We start from the raw sequence: 27,251 nt of genomic DNA, 5'->3' as shown, positions 1-27,251 counted from the left end.
TGTGCGCATGAGTGGTGTCATTGTTGGCACTCAAAAGTGGAGCATTTCAGGCTAGGGATGCTCAATCTGTAATGCAAGATATCACCTTAGGCTTTGAGGTAAGACCCAAGTCTTTTATTAAAGAGTCTTGGCTGGGCACAGTGGCTCACGCCTGTAATCCCAGCACTTTGGGAGGCTGAGGCGGGAGGTTCCCCTGAGGTCAGCAGTTCGAGACCAGACTGACCAACATGGAGAAACCCCATCTCTACTGAAAACATAAAATTAGCCAGGAGTGGTGGCAGGTGCCTGTAATCCCAGCTACTCAGGAGGCAGAGGCTGGAGAATCACTTGAACCTGGGAGGTGGAGGTTGCAGTGAGCCGAGATGGTGCCATTGCACTCCAGCAACAAGCAAAACTCCGTCTCAAATAAAATAAAATAAAATAAAATAGAAAAGAGTCTTATAGACCAGAAGAAGAAACCAGTAAAACAACCTTGTCTAACAAGCCTTTGCAGGTGCCATGATAGAAGTACAGAGCACAGGGTAGCGAGTGGCTTACACATATTAATACCAGAGGGAATGGTCACAGAGGATTCCTGGAGAAAGTGCTGCTATGGCTGGGGCCCAAATGCGGGTGAACAATGGGGACATGGACTGGGTGACTTGGCGGTGGGGTGGGTGATGGGAGAACATTTCAAGCAGAAGCAGAGCAAGAGCCAAAGTGCTGAGATATGGAACAGTGCCGTGTTGGAAAATGGCAAGATTTGCAACGGCAGGAGCCAAAAGGCAGGGGTAGGGCTGTGACAAGGGGTGAGGCTGGGGGCGCTTTGTGAGCCAGGACTGCTCCCTGGGAAGTTGCTAGGAGATGTAGGCAACTTACTAATGTGATCAGATGCTCATGTTTAATTTCTGAGGCCACTCAGGAGGAAGGTAGAGGATGGGATGGACTGGGGAGAGGCAGGAAAACTCCTTAGGAGACCATTGCAACAGGGGCTTGAACTAGGGATGTGGTGGGCAAAGAATGGTGAAGGGGTATCTTTATTCTTACATAATCATACCACTCACAGCGAGAAATCGTGACAATCTGAGTTTGAAAAAGCCTTCTGACTCTCACTTTTTTTTTTTTTTTTTTTTTTGAGATGGAGTCTTTCTCTATGGCCGAGGCTGGAGTGCAGTGGCACGATCTTAGCTCACTGCGACCTCCACCTCCCGGGTTCAAGCAATTCTCATTCCTCAACTGCTACTCCTGCCTTTTGGCTCCGGCCATTGCAAGTCTTGCCATTTTCAAACCGGCATTGTTCTACATGTCAGCACTTTCACTCCTGCTCTGTTTCTGCTTGGAATGTTCTCCCATCACCCACTCCAACGCCATGTGACCCAGTCCATGTCCCCATCATTCACCCGCATTTGGGCCTCAGCCATAGCAGCACTTTCTCCAGGAATCCTCTGTGACCATTCCCTCTTGTATTAATATGTGTAACCCATCTGCTACCCCATGCTCTGTACTTCAATCACAGAACCTTTGCTGGGACTACAGGCGCCTGCCACCACGCCCGACTAATTTTTGTATTTTTAGTAGAGATGGGGTTTCACCACGTTGGCCAGGCTGGTCTCCAACTCCCAACCTCAGGTGATCCACCTGCCTTGGCCTCCCAAAGTGCTGGGATTACAGGCGTCAGTGTGCGCCCGGCTGGCCCTGACTCTCACTTTTGAAAGTGAGATGGTTGTCAGCTTGTGTTCATTAATATGAATTTGCAATTGAGGCACTTCCCTGTGACATCATACAAAGAAGGAGTGTCAGGGAACATGACACTCAGTGAAATCCTACTCCCTCCTGAGACATGCAACAAATCCACGATCGGCTCTGGAGCTGGTCCCAGCTCACTTCAGGTTCTTGTAATGATGGCGTGGACACTGACACACAGGGTAGGTTCTGTGGGGTCCCCCACCCCCCGATGACCTAGCCAGAGGGACTGGTGTTGAAGTTCCAGGGCTGGCACATTGTGGAAAGCCTAATGTTTGTTGCCGTGGAATTTCCTGGGGGAAGATGAGAAGAATTTGTAAAAAGTTAAAAAGGATACATAAACATCAATGACACAAAGAAAAACAAAAGTTCAGAGGTAGGAGAGACCAGTTCCAAAGGAGGGGATTGTATTAGAATGTGACTCCCAAATCTGCCAGCCCAGAACTCACTTGGGGAAGCTTGAAATACAGGTGTCTGGGCTCTACTGCTAGGGAGCCTGGACTGTGCGATCTGTGCTTAGCACACTGCCTGGTAGGCACATAGATATGTTCAGTAAATGCGTTAAGAATGAATGCATCTCCAAGGTCCGTCGCAACTCAGTGGTTCTGTGCATCCTTCTGGCTTGGGGAGGCAGAAGGGAGGTGTTGCTGGAAGAATCTTTGAGGCAAGAAGAAGAGCAGGATCACAGGACTGAGTAACTGCTTCTTAGGCTTTCAGTGCTTTCCATGGCCCGCTGTCAACCCCCTGTTCCTGCTTACCCAGCATGAGCAGTGAAGAGCCCTGGGGCACGCCTGGATGGTGGTGTTTCACTGAGCAAGCATGCTTCCTACCCGTCCTCTCAGTTAAAGCCCAGACCAAGCCTCACCCATTCAGAAAAGCACCGCCTCTACCACCATCCTTCTGGTCTGATTGCGTTCACGGTGATCTTTTCCTTCTTTGTTGATACTCACTGTTCGTGCCCTTTTTTTCGTATTTAGTTTGGGTTGTATTCTGTTCATGTACCTTTCATGTATCTGTCCAGTCTCCCTGCCGCATCCTCAATGTCAGCCTGTTATTGACGATGCTGATGAATATTCATCCCCACATACCTACTTGATGAGAAATGGAGACTCTGAGATTTGCAATTGCAATATTTGCTCAGATATCATTTTCCATTCAATAGTGGAATCCTAAATATAGCACATTAGCGAATTAACATGGTCTGAGACCATGTCCCATGCTCTATGCAACCCCTCTCCCTCAGACTACCTCCCTATTCCAGGAGGTCAAGATTGACTGTCCCAAATAGTCCTCATCATTACTGTGCTGTGCGGGACTTAGCTGTGCTGGATGATATTAAGTGTTGTACCCAGTTGTTATTTCAATGCGGCCAACTTTTTACAGAAGTGGGTCTGATACCAGCTGTGTGTCAGCTTTGGATAAGCATCCTTCAGTTCCATAGGGGAGGTCTGGAAGAAGGAGAACCCCTGTTTTGGCTTCAAAGACCAGAACTTCGATTCAAGCTGTAGCCTGTTGTTTGCTAAGCTTCAGTCATTGGAGTGCCAGCTTCACAGTTTTTGCCACGCCTACATAGTCCGCACACTCTGTTTTATTATTATTTTTTGTGTAGAGACAAGGTCTCTCTCTGTTGCTCAGGCTGGAGTGCAGTGGCACGATCATAGCTCACTATAACCTGGAAATCTTGGCCTCAAGCGATCGTCCCACCTCAGCCTCTCAAAGCACTGGGATTACAGGTGTGAGACACCATGCCTGGCCTTATTTTTTTTTAACTGAAATTTTAATCTCATCCTAAATAATAACAACCACAATGTTGCAGGTTCAATGTGCTCGTTACAGTTTTTCAAATGGATATTACAGTAAATCCATACCCCTTAGGTAACTATCTGTGCACTACACATATTTTGTCCCCTTCCTCTGTGGTGTGCTTGCCACCCTCTGGGACACACTGCTCTAGTATTTTGGTCTTCTCCTCCTCACCCTTTCTAGATGTGAAGTCTCTTCTGATCAGGTCACAGGCTGGGTGCCTGTGTTCCACCGGGCGGATTCCACAATGCCACCTTCAGAGCCACATTCAGGGTGAAAAGACTTCCAGGCAAGGCAACGGCCATTTTCTTTTCTTTTTTTATTTTTTTTATTTTTTATTTTTTATTATACTTTAAGTTCTAAAAGGATGAGTTTGCGTCCTTTGTAGGGACGTGGATGCAGCTGGAAACCATCATTCTTAGCAAACTATCACAAGAAGAGAAAACCAAACACCGCATGTTCTCACTCATAGGTGGGAACTGAACAATGAGGAAACTTGGACTTGGGAAGGGGAACATCACACACTGGGGCCTATCATGGGGAGGGGGGAGGGGGGAGGAATTGCATTGGGGAGTTATACATGATATAAATGATGACTTGATGGGTGCTGACGAGTTGATGGGTGCAGCACACCAACATGGCACAAGTATACATATGTAACAAACCTGCACGTTATGGCCATTTTCTTTTCTAAAGAGCAAGAGCAGCTCAACTGTTACTCCTTACCGTATCCGGGGTCTCTAGTTAAGATTTTACTGGAAGAAAAGGTCATATTGATTTTTTTAAAGCATGAAAACCACAGGCCAAGCCCATCCAGGATGAACACTTTGGGAAAGGTCATTTGTTTGGATAATCATCCATTCATACATTCATTGAGTACCTATTGGAGCCTCTCTTGGCTCTTCCTAGCTTAGGGGTCAGGAGAGCTGGCCTCAAGCATAGTTTGTTTACTGTAATGAAACAACAATATGCAGTGTGGGATGAAGCCATGCCAACCTGTTCCTATTTTCTTCCGCTTGATCCAGGTTGGAAGTAAACCTTCAGTTCAAGTCCAGAAGCCACCTTCCAACACCAAGAACTCCAGAATGACCCAAGTCTTTCATAAGGTAGAGAGTGATGTTCAGCTCCTTTTCTCTAGGAGAGAATGAGGAGAGGCGGGTGGCCAGGGTAGCTTTGAACAGGCAGTTTTGGCCAGTTCATCATGACATGTATCCTAACATGATGACAGCACTCTATCCACATCACCATTGCCACACGATTTTTAAAAATGTTTTTAATTTTTGTGGGTACATAGTAGGTGCATGTATTGATGGGACACATGAGATGTTTTGATAGAGATACGCAATGTGTAATAATCACATCATGGAAAATGGGTTATTCGTCCCCTCAAGCATTTACCCTTTGTGTTACATACAATAAAATATAATTAAATTACTATTGATTATAGTCACCCTGTTGTGCTATCAAATACAAGGTCTTATTCAATCTATGTTTTTGTACTTATTAACCATCCCCACCTCTCCCGCAACCACTACCCTTCCCAGCCTCTAATAACCATCTTTTTCATCTCTTTCTCCCTTAATGCAATTGTTTTGATTTTTAGATCCCACAAATAAGGGAGAACATGTGATATTTCTCTTTCTGTGCCCGGCTTATTTCACTCAGCCTAATGATCTCTGGTTCTATCCATATTGTTGCAAATGACAGGATCTCATTCTTTTTTTTATGACTGAATAGTATTGCATTGTGTTTAAGGATCACATTTTCTTTATTCATTCATCTGTTGATGGACACTTACGTTGCTTCCAAATTTTAGCTATTTTGACCTCTCTCCTGATTAATTAGTCAATCACTCAGTGGAGGAGGGCAGGGATCCAAGTGAGTAGGTCAAGTCAATAATGTAGTCATAGAGGAAATGGAAGCTTATGTTGCACTGAGGAAGATCTGTGTGATATAACAGGAAGAACTTCCCTGCGTTGGGGTGGTAAGATATTGGAGTAATGATAATAATGGCCAGCACTTACAGTCTATATATTGACTCATTTACCTCGCAAAAGCCTTATGAGGTAGGCCCCATTTTTGTTCCCATGGTAGTGATGAAATAATTGAGGTTTCGAGGAAGAGTCAGTGTGAGCTGTTGAAAGTCTACAGCTAGTAAGTGGTAGAGCAGGGACTCAAACCCAGAGCCCATGTGCTTGTTGACTCTGCTGCTCTGGAATCTGCATTTCTTGCCAAGAACTTTAACAATAGGTTTATGTCCAGATTGGGGTTAGGCTCATTTTTTGTTGGGGGTTGGGAAAGGGGGCTAGAAGAAATGATCCCGGCCGGGCGCGGTGGCTCAAGCCTGTAATCCCAGCACTTTGGGAGGCCGAGGCAGGCGGATCACGAGGTCAGGAGATCAAGACCATCCTGGCTAACACGGTGAACCCCGTCTCTACTAAAAATACAAAAAACTAGCCGGGCGAAGTGGCGGGCGCCTATAGTCCCAGCTACTCGGGAGGCTGAGGCAGGAGAATGGCGTAAACCCGGGAGGCAGAGCTTGCAGTGAGCTGAGATCCGGCCACTGCACTCCACCCTGGGCGACAGAGTAAGACTCTATCTCAAAAAAAAAAAAAAAAAAAAGAAATGACCCCTGGAGACGTTTTCTTGCCTAAGGCTTTTGTAATGTATGCAGTTTCTCCTTCTACAGAACACCAGTGTTACTTCACTCCCCTTTGTGGACACCAAGGGGAAGAAGAATATGGTAAGCTTCCCACACGTTAGCAAGAAAGTCCTGCTGAAGTCATCCCTGCTGTATCAGGTGAGCGCAGATGGACGGGACCCTGAGAAGGTTTTAGTCCAAGGTTTTAGAAAGGCCCAGGATGGTGGGGAAAAGCACAGTATCTGCTGAAGAGTTGGGTTCTGGTCCTGTTCTCATTCTTTACAATGACTATAAGCTTGAGCAAATAAGTCCTTAACCTTTTCTTAGCTATGAAATGGTCCCTCTGTAGAGCTGTCAGGAGGATTCATCGAGGAAAGGAATAATGAAATGCTGTGCATGAAAGGTGGAACCATACAAAATATTAGTTTCCTCCCATGTCCTCCTGCTTCTTTTGTGTAGGGACCAAATGAGGTAATAGGTGACAAGATGTCAACAGAAAGAGCTATCACACACACATAATTTCACGTGCTCCTGGGCAAGTCACTTTGTCTAGCTGGGAACTCACCTTCTTAAGAGCAGCAGTGAAAAACTGTTCCCATCTCTTCCCACAGCGAGATGTTGCTGGGGTTGTCAACAGCATACTGTAAGGTCCAGGGGTCTCCCCAGGAACAGTGTGAGTCAGACAGATACTTCCTTTGGGAGAGAGATAGGGAGAACCTACTGTCTCTTAATTGCTGTTTTCTCCCTGGAGAGCTAGGTAAAGAGCCTGGCTGGAGGTGGGTGTCTTTGGTTAAATAAACGGTTATGGCCACCAGGAGAGTCTTAAGTGGTTATTTATTGCAAACCTCTTTTCCTGGACAGGAGACTCAAGCTCACAATCAGATGCCGGCCTCAGAGCTCAAGGCTTCAGAAATACCTTTCCACCCTAGCATTAAAACCCAGGATCCCAAGGCACAGGAGAAGTCACCAAAGAAGCACAAGGTGCCTCTGACAGCGGCAGGTACGCCTTTGGGGGTAGTAGCAGGGTTTGGAGGTGGTTATGGAAGGTCAGGGTGTCAAGAGCTAAGCTGTGCTGGAGTGAGCTAAGCTGCTAGGTGTCAGAGTCGTCAATGAAGGCAGCAAACCACGAGGAAAGTAGAAGTTAAGCATTGAACCTCTGACTGTGTTAGTATAAGCAAGAGGGTGAATAGGAGGCTGAATTTTCCCCTATGGAGTGACTCTGGGCAAGGGCGGGATGTACCCGTGCAGACAGAAGGAAGTGTCTCATTTGCCTAAGGAGCCAGACAGAAGGTTCCTGTCATTTTATGGACCCAGGGGCCAGGCGGAAGGCACTGAGAGAGTGGAAGAGCTAGGGGGGGAAAGGTACTGAATACAGAGAGCAGAGCAAAGGGTGTTGAAGCTTGCTCCTTCCTCTTGGTAAGGAGGTATTGGAGAGGAGCCTCTGGGGGCAGATCTTGGTTAGAAATGCAGATGCGTAGAAGAGCATGGCCAGCCAGGGGTCTCTGTCCGTGGCTGTAGCTTCCTTCAGAGACTGCAATGCACTGGCTGTGCACCAGCTCTGCTGCAGGGAGGCATCTTTACCCATGAGGCTTGCCAGGTGAAGCCTTTGTGGACTGCCTTGTGGTCAGGCCTGAAAGATTACACATGGGTTTTTGGCCAGTGGCTAGACTTCTAACGGGGTTCAGAGACTCATAACCTATCAGGACGCAAAGGAAGACCACCCAAACCCACCAAGCACCCACTATGGGTGCCATCATCAGATGCTTCACAGCTCTTCTACCACAACCTAGAAACTGAAAGTGGTGCTTGTTGTTCTTAAACAACTCTGGGAACTCTGCACGAAGAGGTCATTTCAGTCCTGAGCTGGTTCTGCCTTTACAGAGCTGCCGTCTGCCCCCCTGCTGTCTTATGCCTTGGCTCTGTCCTCTGGGCAAAGAACATGCCTTATTCAGCGTATACATGACTGCCCTTCACTTATATGAAAACAGAAGTCTTGTCCCCTGTAAGTCTTTTTCTTTTTCCTTGCAGTTCCCTCTCTAACGCTTCAGCAGTTTGTCAGATAATATGGTGTCCCCGTCCTAATCCTAGTTTCTTTTCTCTGAGAATGCTGTAGTTTATCAATTACTGTGAATTTTACCCCTGATCACGCACCAGGGCGCCGATGTGATCTGGCCAGTGTGGAAAAGTCCTAACTCATAATCTCTCCTTGCAATCTGAGGTCTTTCCTGATTCAGCTGCAGATTTGAGCGTGAAGCCTCCTGGGCCTTTAATGATGCCTTTATGTTACCTGTCTGGCCCTGCAGACATTCCAGTCTTCAAAGCCTCTCAACTAATTATAGCTTATTCCACATTAACTTGGACAACTTGACAACTTGTCAACGATATACTATTGTTGACACTAATTTTACTCCTGGAATTTTTATCCACGCTGCTCTAACCCCCAGGTGTATGGGGACTGAGCTCTCCCTTTCCCTGTCCTTGTGTTCTTTTCTTGATTTGTTGAACTAAGTGCGAGACCTTGACAGTTATCTTTGTCATACTTCCATCTTGTGAGATGCCAGATGCATGGTCCTCAGTGAGCCACCCAGCTGGGAAACAGGCTGATGGCTCGTGACCTAGAAGGATGCCATCATCTGCATCCTGGGCAAATCCTATGCTGCCTCAACTTAACTCACAATTGTAGTGTTTTTCACAGAGGCCCTAAAGCTTTTTAAGAATCAGCTGTCTCCATATGAGCAAAGTGAAATCCTGGGCTACACGGAGCTGTGGTTCCTGGGGCTTGAAGCCAAGAAGCTCGACCTGGCTCCTGAGAAATTTAGCAAGACAAGTTTTGATGATGAGCAAGGCTCCTATCTGAAGGTGAAGGGGGTGGGGGCCATGGGAACCTCCAGGGGCCCGGGGACAACAGGTAGTCTAGAAAGGATAAAAGCGGGGGTATTTTGTAGTATTTGGTGCTGACATGTTGGAGACTAGATGTCCTGAAGTATTCTGGTAGTGCCAAACCAAAGAAATACCATGCTTGAAAATGGGGAAACATGCAATTTAGTATGCAAAATACTCTACTAATGGAAGACTGACTTTCCCCCAAGCGTACTTGGGGTAGCTGGTTTGCATCCTGGGTGAGCTCCCACAGGCTCCTTCCCTGCATAGCCCACAGGAAAAGGCCAGACTGAAATAAGGAGAAGTTTTCCCAACATTTCCTTTTTTGTCTCCTCAATACAAGCCCATACATGGACTCTTTTCTCTTTTATAATAGATGCCATTTCCCCCACAGACAAAAAGCTTTTGTCACTGTAGTCCCTGGTGCATAGAGCTGAATTTCATTCTGTTTTTTAAAAATTGATCCCAACAGCTCCTCTTCCTCCTCCTCTTCTGACTGTAGCCCTTGGCTTCCCCAGGGCGGTGCCTCTTCCCAGCCTGAAGGTGAAAGCTGGGCAGTGATTCCCAGGGCTGAGCATGTTGGGATGTGTGATGCTTAGTGCACTAGACTGTGGGCTGTCAGGAATTTCCTCTTCAGAACATTTCATTACAACTTGGATTTAAGAGACAAGATGAGCCTGAGGGCTCCTAGAGGAGGCAGATTTTATTAACAGCATTGAGGGCCATGTTAGTCTAGCATTACTATGAACACAAACCACTTGCAGGATCTTGTTAAAATGCAAGTTCTTATCCAGCCGGTCTGGGGCTAGGGCCTGAGCTTCCAGGTGATGCCTGTGCTGCTGATCCTCGGACCACACTTTGAGATGCAAGGATTCCATTTCTGTCACACAGTGCCTTCTAGAGCCTGGGTTCAATATTTTCAGTCAAGAATCCCTTTGGGAGCCTGATACAAGCTATAGGTCCTCATCCCAGAAAAGACAACCTGCATATACATAAAATTATAGGGGGTTAGTGGATCCTTGGTTAGGAATCTCCAGTAGTATATATATATTTTTTTGAGATGGAGTTGCCCAGATTGAAGTGCAGTGGTGTGAACGACTCACTGCAACCTCCACCTTCTGGGTTCAGGCGATTCTCTTGCTTCAGCCTCCAGAGTAGCAGGGATTACAGGCACCTGCCACCACGCCTGGCTGATTTTTGTATTTTTAGTAGAGGCAGGATTTCACTGTGTTGGTTAGGCTGGTCTCAAACTCCTGACCTCAGGTGATCCGTCTGCCTTGGCCTCCCAAAGGGCTGGGATTACAGGTGTGAGCCACTGCGCCCGGCTGGGAATCTCCAGTATAAATCTTAACTCTGATTCAGCTAGACCTCCTCAACCCCTCCCTCCCTGCTCCCTCCTTTGCTCCGCCCTACCTGAGCCTAGGGTCCCTGGGAATTCCCTAAGGGTGTCAGTACCACTTTTAAATTAATTCATTGGAACTCAGTTCTTCAGTCTCAAATCTTAGAAAAGGCTTTTGTTTTTTTGGTGGGGGAAGGGCGTTGTGGGGAAGAAAGGGATAATATGTGTTCTCTGTAAGCTAAAAATCACCACCCTTATTGCATTCCAGTTCACACACAAATACATACTGCACATAGCCAGATTCCCAAGCAAGCAACACAGCTGTATTCTCACTTTATTTTGTCGACAAATGTTAATTGAATGCCTGTGTATTGATAATCTATCATAAACTTGGGCATCTACTAGACTCTGGAAATATAAAGGAAGCTATCACAAATGAATACAAAATGGTTCTTGCTTTCAGGTAACCATAATCAATGTCAAAGTTGACATGTGAATGAACAATTATGACACTAAATGGTAGTATGCAGAAGGCAAGCACACATGCTAAGAAAACACATATGTAATTTTATAGCCACATGTGTGTGGATCCTGTCCCTGTTCTTTTCCCATACGTTCTCATAACAGATCCTTACAAGTAGACTAACCTACATCCATAGATCAGGAAAGTTGTACGTGTTCAAATTCAGTCTAGATTCCTCCCATATGAACAGACCCCCAGTGCACATTCTCAAACACATCCTGAGGACTTGTACACAAACACTTAATCCTTCACCTCTCCCAAACTCATGAGTGTAACACTAGAAATCAGAGACCCACAGAGCTTGAGGACCTTAGAGATAATCCTATCCAGCATCTTCAGTTTACAGACAACAGCACTGCAGCTCAGAATGGTTGTCTCAAGTTGCTTGTCTAAAGCTGAAGTATTTTTAATAGAAAATTTCCTGTGGTTTTGATTAACCCCCTGCTCTCTAGTTTCTAACATAGGGAGAGACATGGGTGATTCTGGCTCTTGAAATGTTTCTCTTCACCAAGAAAGATCCAAGTTCTGTACTGCTAACTCCAGGATAGCATTAAATCCCAGTAAGCCCAAAGGAGAATCACATTTGGCCAGGAAGAGGCAGAGCAGACCTAACGCCTTCTCTGATGGATAGAGACACATCAGGGGTCAGAAACAAAACTTTCTCAGAGGCCGGGCGCAGTGGCTCAAGCCTGTAATCCCAGCACTTTGGGAGGCCGAGACGGGCGCATCACGTGGTCAGGAGATCGAGACCATCCTGGCTAACACGGTGAAACCCCGTCTCTACTAAAAAATACAAAAAAAAAAAAAAAAAAAAAAAAAAAAAACTAGCCAGGCAAGGTGGCGGGCGCCTGTAGTCCCAGCTACTCGGGATGCTGAGGCAGGAGAAGGGTGTAAACCCGGGAGGCGGAGCTTGCAGTGAGCTGAGATCCGGCCACTGCACTCCAGCCTGGGTGACACAGCGAGACTCCGTCTCAAAACAAAACAAAACAAAAACAAAAACAAACAAAAAAAAAACTTTCTCCAAACCAGAGATGCTTCTTAACTTCAAGACTCATAAAATGTCCAAACCGAAAGGGACTTTCAGGGCCGCTTTGTCCAACCCTCTTACTTTATAGATCCTAAAACATGTAGAAAACTGGAGGACTAGAACTAGAACTACAATACTGGGACTAGATCCCAAGTTTCCTAAAACCATCCAGTGTTCTTTGTGCTGCTTGACATGGATCAAGCCTGTGGGACTTTCCCTGGCACCACATGGGTGGCCCAGAATCCAGCCAACAAGCTCCCCATTGCAGTCACAATGAGATGAGGGGGGGATTCCCATAAGTGCCCAGTGCAGTTAGAAAATGCCCCCAGGAGTGAGCCGTAATCTGGGGGTGGGAATGCCAGGGCCCCGTGCCAGGAAGGCCCGGGAGCCCATGGCTTTGCTCTTCACCTCCGGCCTGGCTTCCACAGGTCCTGCATGATCACATTGCCTACCGCTATGAGGTTCTGGAGATGATCGGGAAGGGGTCCTTTGGACAGGTGGCCAAGTGCTTGGATCACAAAAACAATGAGCTGGTGGCCCTGAAAATCATCAGGAACAAGAAGAGGTGTGGCTTGGGGGATGACATAGGCCACAGAAGAGGGACTGTGTGACTCTGGCCCCTGCAGAATGCCAGCCCTTCCTGACTCTGCCTCAGCCTCCGATCTTCCCTTTTATTTTCCCTTTTCTCTTTCTACCTGTCTGATTCCATGACAGGGCAAAGAGGAGGCGACAGTATGGTGTTTTTAGCGCTTCCTGCCACTAGACAGTCTTGCTGGGGTCATGGGGAGGGGCTGACTGCTGCAGTGGGACCTGACACTGATGTTTCTGTCTCCATTTCCCACCCTGCCTGCCACTCCCAATCCCCTCAGATTTCACCAGCAGGCCCTGGTGGAGCTGAAGATCCTGGAAGCCCTCAGAAAGAAGGACAAAGACAACACCTACAATGTGGTGCATATGAAGGACTTTTTCTACTTTCGCAATCACTTCTGCATCACCTTTGAGCTCCTGGGGTCAGCTGCCTTTTCTTCTTAACTCATTTCCTCTGGAAAAGTTACCTAAGTGATAGTGTTTGAGGTCAGAACACTAGATTTTTCTGGATGTGCATATTTAATAACTAGAATGTTCATGACAGTCACTTAGTTATCCAGAAGGCCCAGGAGCAAGGAGGCTGGGATGAAAGCAGACAATCTTGGTATGCCTGTCACCTGCCAGCCTCCCCGTGATGTACTTCCCTGGGGTGGGTACTGGGCCAGGTGACATGACCAGAACAAGGCCTCTTTCCTCAAGAGCTAAACCAAAATAGTCAAAAAGGACTTTTCTTTGTTTGCTATCATATTCCCCACTCGTGGGCTTTCTGGCCTGATTGTGCAGAGGCTGAAACCTAAAGGGATAGGCAGCTGGCTGCTCAGAGTGGGAAAAGGGTTTTGATTTTGAGTCAATAAGGACAAGAGCAGATATTTTTGGTAAGAGAGCAGAGCCTGACTTAAATAGATTGGCATGGCCTGGCTGAATATTGGAGCTGACAAGGCATGCCAATCGCAAGGGCATGCTAATTTGATTATTTTTCTCTCTGGGAAGACCATCTGATGCAATTTATATAAAACTAGAAACCCAGAATGCATTTAGCAAAGGAGAATAAGCAGGGGTGAGCTCTCAGAGTGTTACTGGATTCAGCAAGCTGGTAGCTCAGTGCTCCCAGGACACCACTGCTGATGGTGAAACTCTAGCAATCAGATACATTTGAATTAGCAGGTAAGGTGACACTCTCCTCACCATTTCCGGTTATTACAAAGCGTGGTCGAGTCTCTGATATGCAGAGTTAAATTATCTTCTCTGTGGCCAAATGGACAGCTCAGTCTGCCTTTCTTGGCCATGAATTACAGTGCACAGTTAGGATGTCACTGTGCTTAAAAGAGCTCTGGGAGGTCAGAGGGCCAGGGTGTGCACGAGGAATCCATAGCCCAGAGAGATGAGGGAGTTGCCCAGGTGACTAGTGAGGATGGGGCCAGAGCCATGTCTCACATCTCCTTTGCAGCCCTCAAGAATGAATGGCGGCCGGGTGTGATGGCTCACGCCTGTATCCCAGCACTTTGGGAGGCTGAGGCGGGTGAATCACTTGAGGTCAGGAGTTCAAGACCAGCCTGGCCAAAAGGGTGAAACCCCATCTCTACTAAAAACACATCTCTACTAAAAACCCCATCTCTACTAAAAACAGCTGGGCGTAATGGTGTGTGATTGTAATCCCAGCTACTTGGAAGGCAGAGGCAGGAGAATCACTTGAATGTAGGAGGCAGAGGTTGCGGTGAGCTGAGATTGTGCCACTGCACTCCAGCCTGGGCAACAGAGCAAGACTCTGTCGAAAAAAAAAAAAAAAAAAAAAAAAGAATGGCTCTGGCTGGGCGTGGTGACTCACACCTGTAATCTCAGCATCTTGGGAGGCCAAGTTGGGAGGTCACTTGAATCCAAAAGTTTTCAGCCATCCTGGACAACATAGCAAGACCCCATCTCTAAAAAAACATTAAGAACAAGTGGCTTGCTAAATACTACCAAAGCTAGATGATCTTAGGAATGGAAGATGAGGAGGAACCAGCAGAAGGTTGCTGAAAAGCCATTTTAGGGTCATGCTCTTTCCCTTCTCTCCCCATCTCAGCTTGCACAGAAGTTTCATCTGGCAGTTCACAAATCAATGTTTCTTCTTCAAATGCATTGTATTAATATTAGTTTCTAACATTCATAAGTCTGTAGACGTCATATCATACAGTAGGCTCCTGTCACCCTAGAGAATTTCAGATTCTCTGGCAAGAGCGAGCTTGCATTTCTCAAGGGAACAGTTAGGTGAGACCAAACAGCCACACTTTGGGAGGAGCAGGGGCTCCCTCTGGCCTCAGCCCCCATCTGCCCACTCTCTTCTTCCTTACTTGTCAGGAACCTGATGTCCTTAGACAGCCCTTATTAGGCCTGGGCAGCAGTGGCTGCTTGTTTGAGTGACTGGTGGGTTTCCTGGGTCCCTCCCAAGGGCCTGAGGAACTATGACTATTTCAGAAGTTTGGGCCAACCTCTTAACCCACCTGCATAAGAAAGTGCTTCAGTGGTCTTGTCACATAAGAGATGAGGGGACATCTGAGAGTCTGACACGGTTTCACCCTGGGCCCACCCTGGGCCCACCATGATTCAGCGGGAAAGCTGAGTTTATAACGGCATGAAAGCCCTGCCTCCTGGTCTGAGGCTTGCCTGCTACTAGAGTGAAACCAGGTGATACAAGATTGTTTGCAGATTCCAATGCAGCCTTCTATATTTTCTTACACCCACAGGCATCACTTTTCCCCTCTCTTTTCCAGAATCAACTTGTACGAGTTGATGAAGAAAAACAACTTTCAAGGCTTCAGTCTGTCGATAGTTCGGCGTTTCACTCTCTCTGTCTTGAAGTGCTTGCAAATGCTTTCTGTAGAGAAAATCATTCACTGCGATCTCAAGCCCGTGAGTACCACCTCCATCCTGCCGTGGAAACACTCTGGAAATACCCATTCTATTCCCTAGGCTGCGTAAGAATCACAAACTCCAATCAAAGCATTGCCTTTGACTTTGTGTGTGTGTGTGTACTCTATTGTCATGGCAGTATGTATGTCAAGGGGGGCATTTAATGGGAATGTCAGACAAATTCAGTCAATGGCATTTCTAAGGCCATGCAAGCAAAGCCTAGAACCAGGTGCCAAAGAAGATGAAAACAAAGTCACAGTCTTCCGGAGTTGCAGAATCCATAGCGGGAAAGTGACAAAATATATGCAAACGAAACTCTGCAAAGCAGTGACTATGAGGTCCAAAAGAGAAATACCGACCACACATCCAATGGGAAGTCGAAGGGGAGGATGATGGGATTTTGGAGAGGATGTGGGAGGAGGCCCGTGGAGGTGGTCATGTTTGAACTGGGCCCTGAAGGTTGGGGGCATGAAGGTGAGCAGAGGGCCTAGGGCAGCATTACTGTAGCTTGGCATATGTCTTTTTTCTCTCTAGGAAAATATAGTGCTATTCCAAAAGGGCCAAGTCTCTGTTAAAGTCATTGACTTTGGATCAAGCTGTTATGAACACCAGAAAGGTAGGCCCCATGCCAGTCCCGTCATCTGAGTTTTCCTATTGCAATTTATCTCCCTTCACATACAAGGTCACCCAGCTTCTAGCCTGGGCTCAGCTATCACCACTACCAGTCTGATTCTGAACAAGGTGCTTCACTTCTCTGAGCCCAAGTTTCCTCATCTATAAAATGAGAAAGTTGTATCCAAGTACTAAAAGGGTGCTTTCAAGCTCTCATATTCTGTGGATATGGAATTATCCAAGAACAGTGAGTCCCAAAACTAACTACATGTGTATCTGAATTGCTTTGGGGCTCCGAAAAATGATAGTTTCCAGGGCCTTACAGCGCATGTTCCTAATCCAAATTTCTGGGAAGTAGCTGGGAGTCTGCACTTCAGAAACCATTGTCATTCTGAAGCTTGGAATTCGCTGCCCCAGATCCTCTCGGTTTTATACTTTTTCAAGCTAGGATCCAAAAAGTAGCTCTGGAGTACATTTTCACAGCGTTTACTGAACTTGATTCAATATTGTGTTCTTTTGGCTTCTATCAGGTTCGCTATAGACAACATGTACCATTCAACAGACATTTATGATCTGTTTTGTGTCAGTCACTGTCCTGGGTACCAGGAACAAAAAATGAACATTCCCTGTCCTCAGGTTGCTTATGATCTAATGTAAGAGACAGAAAGATAAAAATAATACGGTGAATACAATGATTAGAGATGTACACAGGCTGTGTTAAAGATACACAACAGAGGGACTTTGGGACCAGCCTTTAAGGTGACAAGGGCTGTCAGAGGAAGCTTCCTGAGGCTGAAGAAAGGATTACTAGATAGATGTTTCCAAATGTTAGGCAGATCCATTTTTTTTTTCAGGAAAAAACATTTACAAGTTTATTAATAAAGAATGTGATAAAAGACACAGAGGAGAGATACACAAGGCAAAATATTTGGGAGGGGTGTGAAGCTTCCATGCCCTCTTGGGCCATGCCACCCTCCCAACACCGCATTTCCCATACCCTGGAAGCTCTCTGAATCCTGCGGCTTGGGGATTTTTAGGAAGGCTTCATCACATAGTCATTGAGATTCTTAACTCAATTTCCAGCCCCTTCCCCCTTCCTAGAAAAAACGAGTTAGAACTGAAAGTTCCAAGATTCTAATCACGGCTTAGTCTTTCCGGCAACCAGACCCTATTCAGGAGCCCACCAAGAGTCATCTTATTAGAACAAAGAGAGTCCTATCACCTAAGAAGTTCCAAAGGATTAGGAGCTCTATGTCAGAAGCCAGGACAAAAGATCAATTATTAGAACAAGAGATACATGTAGAATCCCTATCACTCAAGAAATTAAAAAGGTTTTAGGAACTCTGTGCCAAAAACTAGGGGTCGAGTCCCGTATCTATTTCTTCTTATTTCTCACACGTGCTCATATACAAGCAGGTATATTATTAATTTGAAGAAAAAAATAAGTTGATGCACCACATGCAGTGTTAGCCATTCACTCTCACACATTGTTGGAGGAACTATAAATTCGTATTACCTTTTGGGAGGTTACTTTTGCATCTTTAACCAAACATTTCACTCTAAACCTTCAAAAATTATAAATTCCCCTCTGAAGAACCTGTCCTCCAGATGACAGATGTTCCCATAGAATGTACATCTTCACAACTGCACTGTTAAGTAGCGTAACATTAGAACCAACCTAAACATCTACAAATGAAGAATGGTTTAATAAATTAACACTGTTATACCACGCAGCTATTTGAAAAGAGAGATTTAAATGTAATGGCCTAGAAAGATCTCCATGATGAAGTAAGTGAAAAAAACTGAATAATGAAACTTTTGACATGTAAATCAATAAATAAGATAGAAAAGGATTTGCACCACACTGTTAAAACTGGTTATCACTGGAGATGAGCCTGGAAAAGCTTGGGGTTGAATTTTCAACTTTGACTTTACATATATATCTTTTTTTAGTAAGGATATGGATGATTTTTAAAATTTTCTCTTGGATTTTCAATTTAAACATTTTTTTAAATTAAATAATTTGGTGTCTTTAATTTGCTAAAGATTTACATAAGATTTCTATATGTCTAGTCTTAAGTGAGACCAGTCTATAGGGTTTTTTTTCACGTGTGTGTGTATCTTTGTCCTGTTTGAATACCAAAGTTACGTCTTGAAAAAACGAATTGACCTTTTCTCTTTTCTGTTCCATCAAAGTCTGAAGAAAATGGGAATCATTTTCTTTTCACAAGGCCTCTTAGAACCTGCTTGGAAAGTCATCTGCATGTTGCATCTTTTGCAAGGGTAGTTCTGGAACCACTTTTCTACTTCTTTCATAGGCTGTCAGTCTGATATCCAGACTCCCTTCTGTAAATAAGTTCAGCTTTCATATCTGTATGAACTTATTTTTCAGAGAAGTTTTGCTTACTCTACTGTTCATGTCTTCAATTTGCTTTGCTTGGTGAATTCTCCTCATTTCTAAGACCTGCTCTCTTTTCTTTTGCAACCATGCTTTAAATACCATGTCATTCTCCCTCTTTTTTTTTCTTTCTCTTCTTCTATTTTCTGTTGCTCTTCCTCTCTTTTCAGCTTTTCTGTCTGTTGTTCTAGTTGTTTTTGTAGTTCTTTCTGTCAAGGGGAAAGATAGTACGTTGAGGTCACTGGTGAGATATGTGCAGACTCTGTCCTGATTAGATTTCCCATTCCCTTTACTTCGATCTGAGTTAGACAAGTCTTGCAGTTGAGTGGTGGCTGAGGGATATAAGCCAGCGGCTGTCCTGTTGATGAGTGAGTGACAGCGTCAATCTTTCCTGCAGAATCTTCTTTCTTGATGCCACTGACACAGGAGTTGGAAGATCTGGGTAACAACTGCTGAGGGTCATTTTCTGTACTGTTTGCATTATTATTGGCAGGCAAAACCCCCTGACTCTCAATGTCTTGTAAACTCAGAAGTTGAAATTTTCCATCTCTCTCCACCAGTATTGTCCTATCCTTGTTTATTTCACAGCTTCCATTAGTAAGTGACAGGAGCACATTTACTTGTCCCAAATATTTGGAAATACATAACTGTGACAGTTTCCCAAACATAATCCTTTCATTTTCAAAATAATTTTTGTAAGTATTAGTGTCTTTTAGCGGAGGAACTTCCAGATCAACTAATTTGTCCTTGAGCTTAAGTTTTTGCTCCCTTTTATCATTCACAGGTTCTTGATGCTGTAGAAGCTTGTTAGCTTGTACAACTTTCTCCATAATATATCTCCTTACTTCCTCATCCTCTTCCTCCTCCAAGTCTTTCTGCTTTCTAGTTTGGATTCCTGGAAAGAGTTTTCACTATCTGAATCTGATATGGGATACAAAGGTTGAATGCTTGGAACAGAAATCAAGTCATTTCTTCTCGGTGGGACTTCAGCCTGCAAAGATTTGTCAGGATCAGAAAGCCGTTTGGCGTGTTCTATTACTGTTCCATTCTCTTTGAAGTCTTGGTTAATATTCTCTTCCTTCTCACAAGCCATCTCTATTATGCTGGCATCACTTTTTTCATTTTCATTAGTTAACCACTCCAGGTCCTTTTCAGAGTCACCTTTGTATTCTTCACTTTCTTTTGAATCAGCATCTTTATTTTCATTCATTTTCGTCTCTCCCACCATTAATATTTCCGCTCCGCATCGTCCTTCCCTTCTCTCCCTCTATCTCCCTCCTGGCTGTGTAAAATGTGGCAACTGGGGTCACAGAGATGGCCAGGGGAGTTCTGCTCTCCTCTTCTTTCTAAGCTCTTCACATTGAGGCAAGGGAGACCCCGGCACCTGCCTTGGCAGCAGCCAGGACCACACTGCCATGGCAACAGCATGCCACTGTGTCCTCCATCCAGGCCTCTCTCTGGCGGATCAATTTTTGAGGACATAAGACCTTTATGTCTCTTATGTATGAATCCTATAAGAAATTCCAGCTAAAAAATAATGCTTCCTACAAAGAACTTGTATGTTTTCTCTTCTCAGATGTTGAAAGTTGTGTAACTTATCAGTTGTCATTTATCTTGGCTGCCAAGATGCTCAGAACTGAATTTGTAATTATTTTTTCCTTGATTTCTAGCAGTCATTTCCCCCTTTGCATATTTTCTGACTTCTTTTTTTATCTTTATTTTAACTGTGAGGCAGTATCTAGTATTGATACTAGAACTGGACTGCCTACTCTCAAATCCCAGCTCTGTCACTTAGAGCTGAGTAACCTTGACATTTTAACCTCTGTATGCCTCAGTTTTCTCTTCTTTAAATTGGAGGCAATAATACTACTTGCTTCACAGAATTAATGTAAGAGTTGAAAGGGCTTATCTATAAAAGTACTTGGAATCGTGCCTGGCACATACTAAACATAATGTAGTAAATACCATTAAATCCGTGTTCTAAAATACTCTGTGCATATCAACTTTGCAAAGTACTACAAATACATTTGGGAAGCAGGCAGGATACAAACATTATTTTTATTAAATCTCTATTTTGTTTTAAATCACAGAATTGTGTTCTGACAATAACCAATGTAAGCAACAGAAAAGTGGTTACAGAATCCCTGCTCCTCCCCAGGTAACCAGAAACCCCAGTTATGTGGAAATAGCTACCGTGTTCCATTTCTTCGACTTCAGTCTGTTCATCCTCGTCTGTTGAGATTTTTCTTTCTATACAACAAGTGCACATACTATATTGAATATACACTTTGCACGCTCCCTTTCTTTTCTTTTTTTTTTTTGAGACGGAGTCTCGCTCTGTCGCCCAGGCTGGAGTCCAGTGGCCGGATCTCAGCTCACGGCAAGCTCCGCCTCCCGGGTTCACGCCATTCTCCTGCCTCAGCCTCCGGAGTAGCTGGGACTACAGGCGCCCGCCACCTCGCCCGGCTAATTTTTTTGTATTTTTTAGTAGAGACGGGGTTTCACCATGTTAGCCAGGATGGTCTCGATCTCCTGACCTCGTGATCCGCCCGTCTCGGCCTCCCAAAGTGCTGGGATTACAGGCTTGAGCCACCGCGCCCGGCCTGCACACTCCCTTTCTAACTTGATATGCCTCTTCCCTTGCCAAGTCACAAGATTCAGAAGCTGTCTACCCCAAATTAATCTGACAGTTTGAAAACTTAGTCTTATGTTTTGTTTGTCATAAACTTGGCTGACTGAAATTCACTTTCCTACAACAATGGCTACGTTGGAGTTCGTTATCAATAAAGCAGGGACAATAACACCTCCTTTAGAAGCAGATTGCTGTGGGATTTGATGCTGTTAGGTGTAATGAGAGTTCTGAGTGCTGGCCAGCTGGACCTCCCTTTCCCCGCCAGCGGGGGCGCAGTCGAACTGAAAAGGGGCCCTGGGGGAGAGCGTTCCGGAGAGTAGAAAGCTTTTCCCACGAGGTTTTTCTCACGTTGCCTCCGCAGTATACACGTACATCCAAAGCCGGTTCTACCGATCCCCAGAAGTGATCCTGGGCCACCCGTACGACATGGCCATTGACATGTGGAGCCTGGGCTGCATCATGGCAGAGTTGTACACGGGCTACCCGCTGTTCCCCGGGGAGAATGAGGTGGAGCAGCTGGCCTGCATCATGGAGGTACGGGGAGGGCTGGCGGTCGGCTCCTGCGGAGACCGTGGGCTTGGCCCTCAGACACTGGGCTGCATCAGACTCTCCCAGGGCCACGGCCTGCATACTTTGCATTGTGGGTGTTTGCTAAAAGTAGTTTTAAATTGTGTACTCCCTTGTGCTTGTCAAGTCGACATCTAACATTTTTATCATTTTAACATTTTAAATAGTTGCAGAGGATGTCATTTCCATCATATTGTAAATAGTGACGTTTTAAAATAAAACTGTTACACCACTCTTTCAAAAATACCCAAAAGAATGCAAAACCAGACTGACATGACACCCATTAAAATCTATCTGAAAGTATGTGAGCAAGTTCTCAAGAGTTGTGCATTTATTTTACTTTGTTCTTTTTTGCTTTTTGTTTCTACTCTTTCTTCTACTTCCTCCACGGAATTTTATTCTAATTTAATATATGTTTATGTTTAGAAACTTCTGTCAATCATTACAGCTTTAAACGTTTCCTGATACCATAAGCTTCATGTGTAAAAATTTCTTTTTGGTAAGTTACCATTAAATATATCTGGTGTGCAAATTTTGATAATTATTGAAAATAAAATGTGAAATCTAATTGGGTGTACAGCTCTTAGAAAAATGAATAGAGCTGGGTTTTCTTTTTCCAGTTAATGCCTATACCCATAGGTGAATAATGCATCTTGCTAGAATGTCCAGGCTCAGGATCAATGTGATTCCAATTGCTTGGTGGTGTATATGTGAACCCAGTGAGGAAGCCTGTTCTAATTAATGTCATCTAATTCGGTGACTCGTTTTGAGTTCTATGTAAGACTCAAATGGTGATCTGTCATCTAAAATTATGTTTACCAACCTGTCAGCTGACACCCCGATTAAAATGTTGAAAACAAGAATTGGAAATTATTTGACTTCAAAATATGTGTATTGTTCAGGCATTAGTCATTCATTGTGGGAAATGACAGTTTTCTGGGAAAACTATCTCCTTAAGCAAGGCTTTACCAAGACTCATTGTATGATTATTAATTACATATATTATGCTTTCACTTGAAAGCCATCTTGTTATGGAACTAAATTAGACAAAACAGAAAAATAACCTTAAAAATTTAAAATTTTACATTTTAGGATTTTCCCAGTGAACAAAGATATTTTGTGTGCAAACACCAAGCTAGCTGGCTGGTTGGCTGGCTGGCTATCTGTCTATCTGTCTATTTATCTACTATCTATCTATCTATCTATCTGTCTATCTGTCTGTCTATCTATATCTTTGCCAAATTTCTGTTTTCCAGATTGTCTCAAAGTTACAGATAGAGAAACACACATAGCCTTGAGACTGATTAAACATAGACAATTTCATTTCATGATTGAAACTAACAATAAAATATTAAAATAACTTAGGTAAAAATAGCTGCGGTGGAATGAAAACTGGCCTGCGAGTCATTAAACCTGGGGTCTTAGTCCTGGCTCTGTCTTTTTGCCTCGTCATTTCCCGGCTCTGGACTGTAAAATGAGGGGAGCGGAGTAGATGGCTTCTAAGGTTGATAATGAATGATTTTATAAAGCATTCTCAGGCCGCTCCTGCTTCCATTACCAAAGAGAACGGGGCCTATGTTTCAACTTTCTAACAGCCCCAGAACTGACTCAGCTTCCTCTTGACCTCAGTGTCAAAGGGTCTGAGGAACAGAAGAGCAGGATAATGCATGGATTATGACTGGGAACCGAGCAGCAAGGGCAGGTGACCCACACTGTAATTTCCTTATCTCTGTGTGCCCCTCCAAGTTGCGGTAGGAAAAGATGAACAAGTAGGTGCTACACTTTTCTTTTCCAGAAGGTATTTTGTCTTGTAATTGTCCGATGCTCATCCGGTGATTTTCATCTTCTTTTCTTCTCCCTTTCCAGTGCTCCATGGTGGGATATATCATTCTTTAATTCCGACATGGCAGCATGGATACTAGTTTATTTACTTTGACAATGACATCTGGCTGCTCTCAAGAGTGGTGGCTCACCCCTAGTTGGTGCTGATGTTCGTGTAGAATAACATGGCCAGTGTTGATTCTTAGGATATGAAACCAGCCCCGGATTAGGAGTGAAAAGGCTCAGGCTCTGGGTTTGCTCTGCTACTGACCTGATGTTATTACTTAATGCTTTGGATCTTTATCTGTAGAAGGCAAAGCTTGGCCAAAGTACGCCCCACCCCTCAGCCTTTGAATCTGTGATCCCACAAAGAGTGAACCAATTGAATTATTCTTATTAAGGTGCTGGGTCTGCCGCCAGCCGGCTTCATTCAGACGGCCTCCAGGAGACAGACATTCTTTGGTAAGTGTGTCTAGTGTGTCTAATGAGGTATCACAGGCCTTGAAGACACCTACCATACCGTAAGGCCCATTTCATTCTTTTCCCCTGGCCACATACCAAAGGGCTGTGATGAAGAGCTTCTTTCAGAGAAGGAAAAGAGAATGAGCAGGGGAACCAGAGAGCATGATGGAGATGGGATGGGAGAGTCACAGTACGAATGGGGTCTCGACAGTAAAAATGTTCAGGAGGAGGAGAATGGCCAGGTCCCTGCTCAGAAGAGCTATCAGCAGATATTGCAACCTCAAAATATTGTAATTGCATCCTCTCCTGGAAGTTCTCTCCACTCTCCCAAGCAACTTGCCCTGTCACACTATGCGCTGTGCAGGGAAATCAAAGAGCAGAAGCCTCATTTCCAGAATAGTGGAAAATTCCATCACTGCAGTATTGTTTCCCCTGCTAGAATTCTTCTTATCCTCCAGACCTTACTGTGCCAGGTTAATTGCAACGGTTAAGCAAGGACTTAGTTTTGCTCTGATGCGTTGTGGCTGGTAGTTATGTGTGTGTCATCTGTCTGATTGTTGGGAGTAAACTTCGTCCACAGTCCTGGCTGCCCCTCTCCTCATAATTCCTAGAATTCTGGATTTTTATGATCCTCTGCCTTTCTATTTAAGTGGTCCTATACAACATGGAAGGATGGGTCAACAAGGCATCAACTGAGGCAGGGCTTTCAATGCACATGCACCAAAAAGATGCAGCAAGTCCCAGACCTAAAATCCCTTTAAAGAACCACAGGAAGCTCAGAGTCCCAGATAGAAACAGCCAGTGTGGCCTGAAGGTCAGCAAAGTGGAGCAAAGCCAAATAGAAGGAAAAGGGAACTCCACAGACAGGGACTCCATGCTACCTGGAGTGACATTTCTCACCAGCCATTGTTACCAGGTCGGTTCATGGACTCCCTCTGACTATACAATCCCAGACATTCCTGGCCCTCCCACCTCTGATTTTCAACTGCGAGCAACCTCTGAATGTGTATGCGAATTTCTGTTCACAACTTGCCCCATCAGTAGGAAGGTCCAAAACACTCTCGTGGGGAGATCCTTTAGGATAAAAGGATTTGGGTCATGCTGGCCAGTATGAACTGATTCAGCCATGTGGGGGTTGTAATTTGTCTATTTCTCTACCATTTGATAAAAAGCCACATGGTACAGAGCCCTGCCACAACTGCAGGCTCCCTGGCCCTCTCCCAGGACTCCTTAAACTCTCCATGATCCAAAACCTAAAAGCTGAAGGCCAAGCAGGCAGAGGTGCTCTATGATCCCACTCCAGTGCCAGGGCTGTCTTCCATTCTGATTAGTCGGTTCCATGTCATTGATTCCAATGGTTAATTCTTTTAAACATCACCTTGTATCATGGCTGGAGCTTTGGAGACCTTGCCTCTGAGCAGGGCAGTGTCCTGGTTGCCATAGAATGGTGCCCACACATTAACCGAGCAATCTGGCGGTAGGCAGAGGATCTGGCTGGCTCCCCAGTATAACTTACACATGGACCAAGGGAACTGGTCTTTGGATCCCAAATATACTTTTTCTACCCACAACTTAATAATTCAGCCTTTCAGATTAGGCAGAGTCATTGTGGGAAGACACATCTTGAGCCTGCAACACTGAACTCATGAGATAGCATCTAGGTGGGGACTAGCAGGAGGGAAACATAGAGCACCTTCGCAGGAACGTGCTAAAGACATAGGCACACCCACTTCACAGAGTTCCTTATTTCAACCATTAGCACTAGGCTTTAGGATGGTGATAGGATTTTGGCAGCAACATCCATGTCTTCACTTCCTGTGAAAGAAGGAATGTTGCTGAGAACTGCATCTTCGTCAGTGTTTTCCAAACTCTATCCAAATGTAAGAATCATTTGGGGACTTGGCAGAAAAGCTAAAATTCCTATGATTCTCTTCTAGAAGCTATGGGAAGATTGAGATAGGACCCAGGATTTGATGTTTTTAATGACAGCTCCTTGTGATTCTTATGACAAGGTGAATTTGGGAAACACTGTTGTTCACTTCAGTTCTTGACTCCCTTTCCCAGGTTTGGGCTGCCAACAGCTCCTCAGCCCCTGGCAACTCCTAGTTAATACCCGCAATTAGCAGCAAAATGCTGTTGTCTCAAGGCTGGTAAGATAATATACTTAGGTGGCCTAGGTGGCTCAGGCAGTAGGAAGGGAATGGAGGGAATGATTAATGAGGGCCAGAGTGAGAAAAGCTTGTACAAGAAAACACTTACATGATCATGACTTTAGGAGCTTTGTTATTTATAAGACTGTGAGCTTGATTCTTCTTTGGTCATTGTTAAAAAGGGCAAGGTAGGATGAAGTGGGAGGGCTAAGGCCATGATCCAAAAGGAAATGGATCTTTGTACAATTTCACAGGACCTTGTCACTTAAGATTTACTTTACCATTATTATTATTATCAGTAGCATTATTATTTTATCTTGGTGTTAAACCACTTAAATTATTTCTTTGATTTGGAGAGGAGGTAGTGGGAAGGAAGCTCAGAACATACTCAATAGTAGGAAAAAATCAATTGTTAAAGTAAATTGTATTCCTTGGGTAATCTACACATGGTTATTTCAAACTGAGTCTGTGTGTGTGTGTGTGTGTGTGTGTTTATTGGGGTGTGGCATGAGGCGAGTGTGTAAGACAAAGAGCAAAAGAGCTACAAAGGCCACTCTAAGCAGCAGCATGATGTGACCAGTAAATATTTACACCTGAAACTAAAGACAGGATGTTGTATCTCTACAGATTCCAAAGGTTTTCCTAAAAATATAACCAACAACAGGGGGAAGAAAAGATACCCAGACTCCAAGGACCTCAGGATGGTGCTGAAAACCTGTGACGCCAGCTTCCTGGACTTCCTCAGAAGGTGTTTGGTGTGAGTTTGTTGGGATATCTCTGCCTCGGGGTTTCCTCTGAAATGCTGTACTTTGACACACGTTCGCTGCTGAAAGTCGAAGGCTGGGAGATAGTTATGAAAGTAACAAGAAATGCTAACAATAGAGCTTGAAAGTCTACAAATTGCTTCCACATCTGTTATCTCATCAGACATCTCTCTCTCCTTGCTGTGTGGTTGTCAGGGAGGATGATTGGTGCTATTTTACACGTATGGAGGTTGGGATTCAAAGAGATTAAGAGACTTGCCCAGGAATACACAGTGTATGGTAGAGTTTGTCATCTTCCTGGCCTCACACTGCCTGACAGTGAGATTGGAGGCCAGTCCTGAATTTCTTCTGCTCTGTGAGCTGAAGCCAACCTGCTGAGTGCTTGTTGTAATGATTTGCATACACATCCAGTGTAAACCGGTTTCAGGGCCTG

The 27,251-nt window shown here is 44.8% G+C and overlaps 1 protein-coding gene and 1 pseudogene across 18 annotated transcripts in view; one reads left to right on the top strand and one right to left on the bottom strand.

Annotated features, from left to right (window-relative positions):
- The window catches only part of DYRK4 (dual specificity tyrosine phosphorylation regulated kinase 4), a 50,525-nt gene that overhangs the window by 20,224 nt on the left and 3,050 nt on the right, over positions 1 to 27,251 (top strand). For 9 of the 18 annotated variants that reach the window (XR_004440086.1, XR_004440085.1, XM_033223138.1 and 6 more), the window contains 11 exons: positions 4,551 to 4,631; positions 6,215 to 6,325; positions 7,028 to 7,166; positions 8,850 to 9,025; positions 12,364 to 12,500; positions 12,805 to 12,945; positions 15,274 to 15,412; positions 15,947 to 16,028; positions 21,416 to 21,588; positions 23,844 to 23,904; positions 26,682 to 26,811. Coding sequence is in view for 16 of the 18 variants with exons in the window: in XM_033223138.1 (XP_033079029.1) it covers positions 4,551 to 4,631; positions 6,215 to 6,325; positions 7,028 to 7,166; positions 8,850 to 9,025; positions 12,364 to 12,500; positions 12,805 to 12,945; positions 15,274 to 15,412; positions 15,947 to 16,028; positions 21,416 to 21,588; positions 23,844 to 23,904; positions 26,682 to 26,811 (1,370 nt within the window). In the remaining 2 variants the exon portion in view is untranslated. Of the gene's footprint in view, positions 1 to 4,550; positions 4,632 to 5,679; positions 5,794 to 6,214; positions 6,326 to 7,027; positions 7,167 to 8,849; positions 9,026 to 12,363; positions 12,501 to 12,804; positions 13,010 to 15,273; positions 15,413 to 15,946; positions 16,029 to 21,415; positions 21,589 to 23,843; positions 23,905 to 26,681; positions 26,812 to 27,251 lie in introns of those variants that run through there. The other 9 variants (XM_033223148.1, XM_033223143.1, XM_033223141.1 and 6 more) reach the window with 6 other exon arrangements.
- LOC117090670 lies at positions 18,466 to 19,866 on the bottom strand (annotated as a pseudogene).

Source organism: Trachypithecus francoisi, unplaced genomic scaffold, assembly GCF_009764315.1.
Source record: "Trachypithecus francoisi isolate TF-2019V2 unplaced genomic scaffold, Tfra_2.0 Lachesis_group11, whole genome shotgun sequence".
Classification (NCBI taxonomy): Eukaryota; Metazoa; Chordata; class Mammalia; order Primates; family Cercopithecidae; genus Trachypithecus; species Trachypithecus francoisi.
Note: the sequence above shows the minus strand (reverse complement) of the source record. Positions and strands in the feature narration are given on the sequence as shown.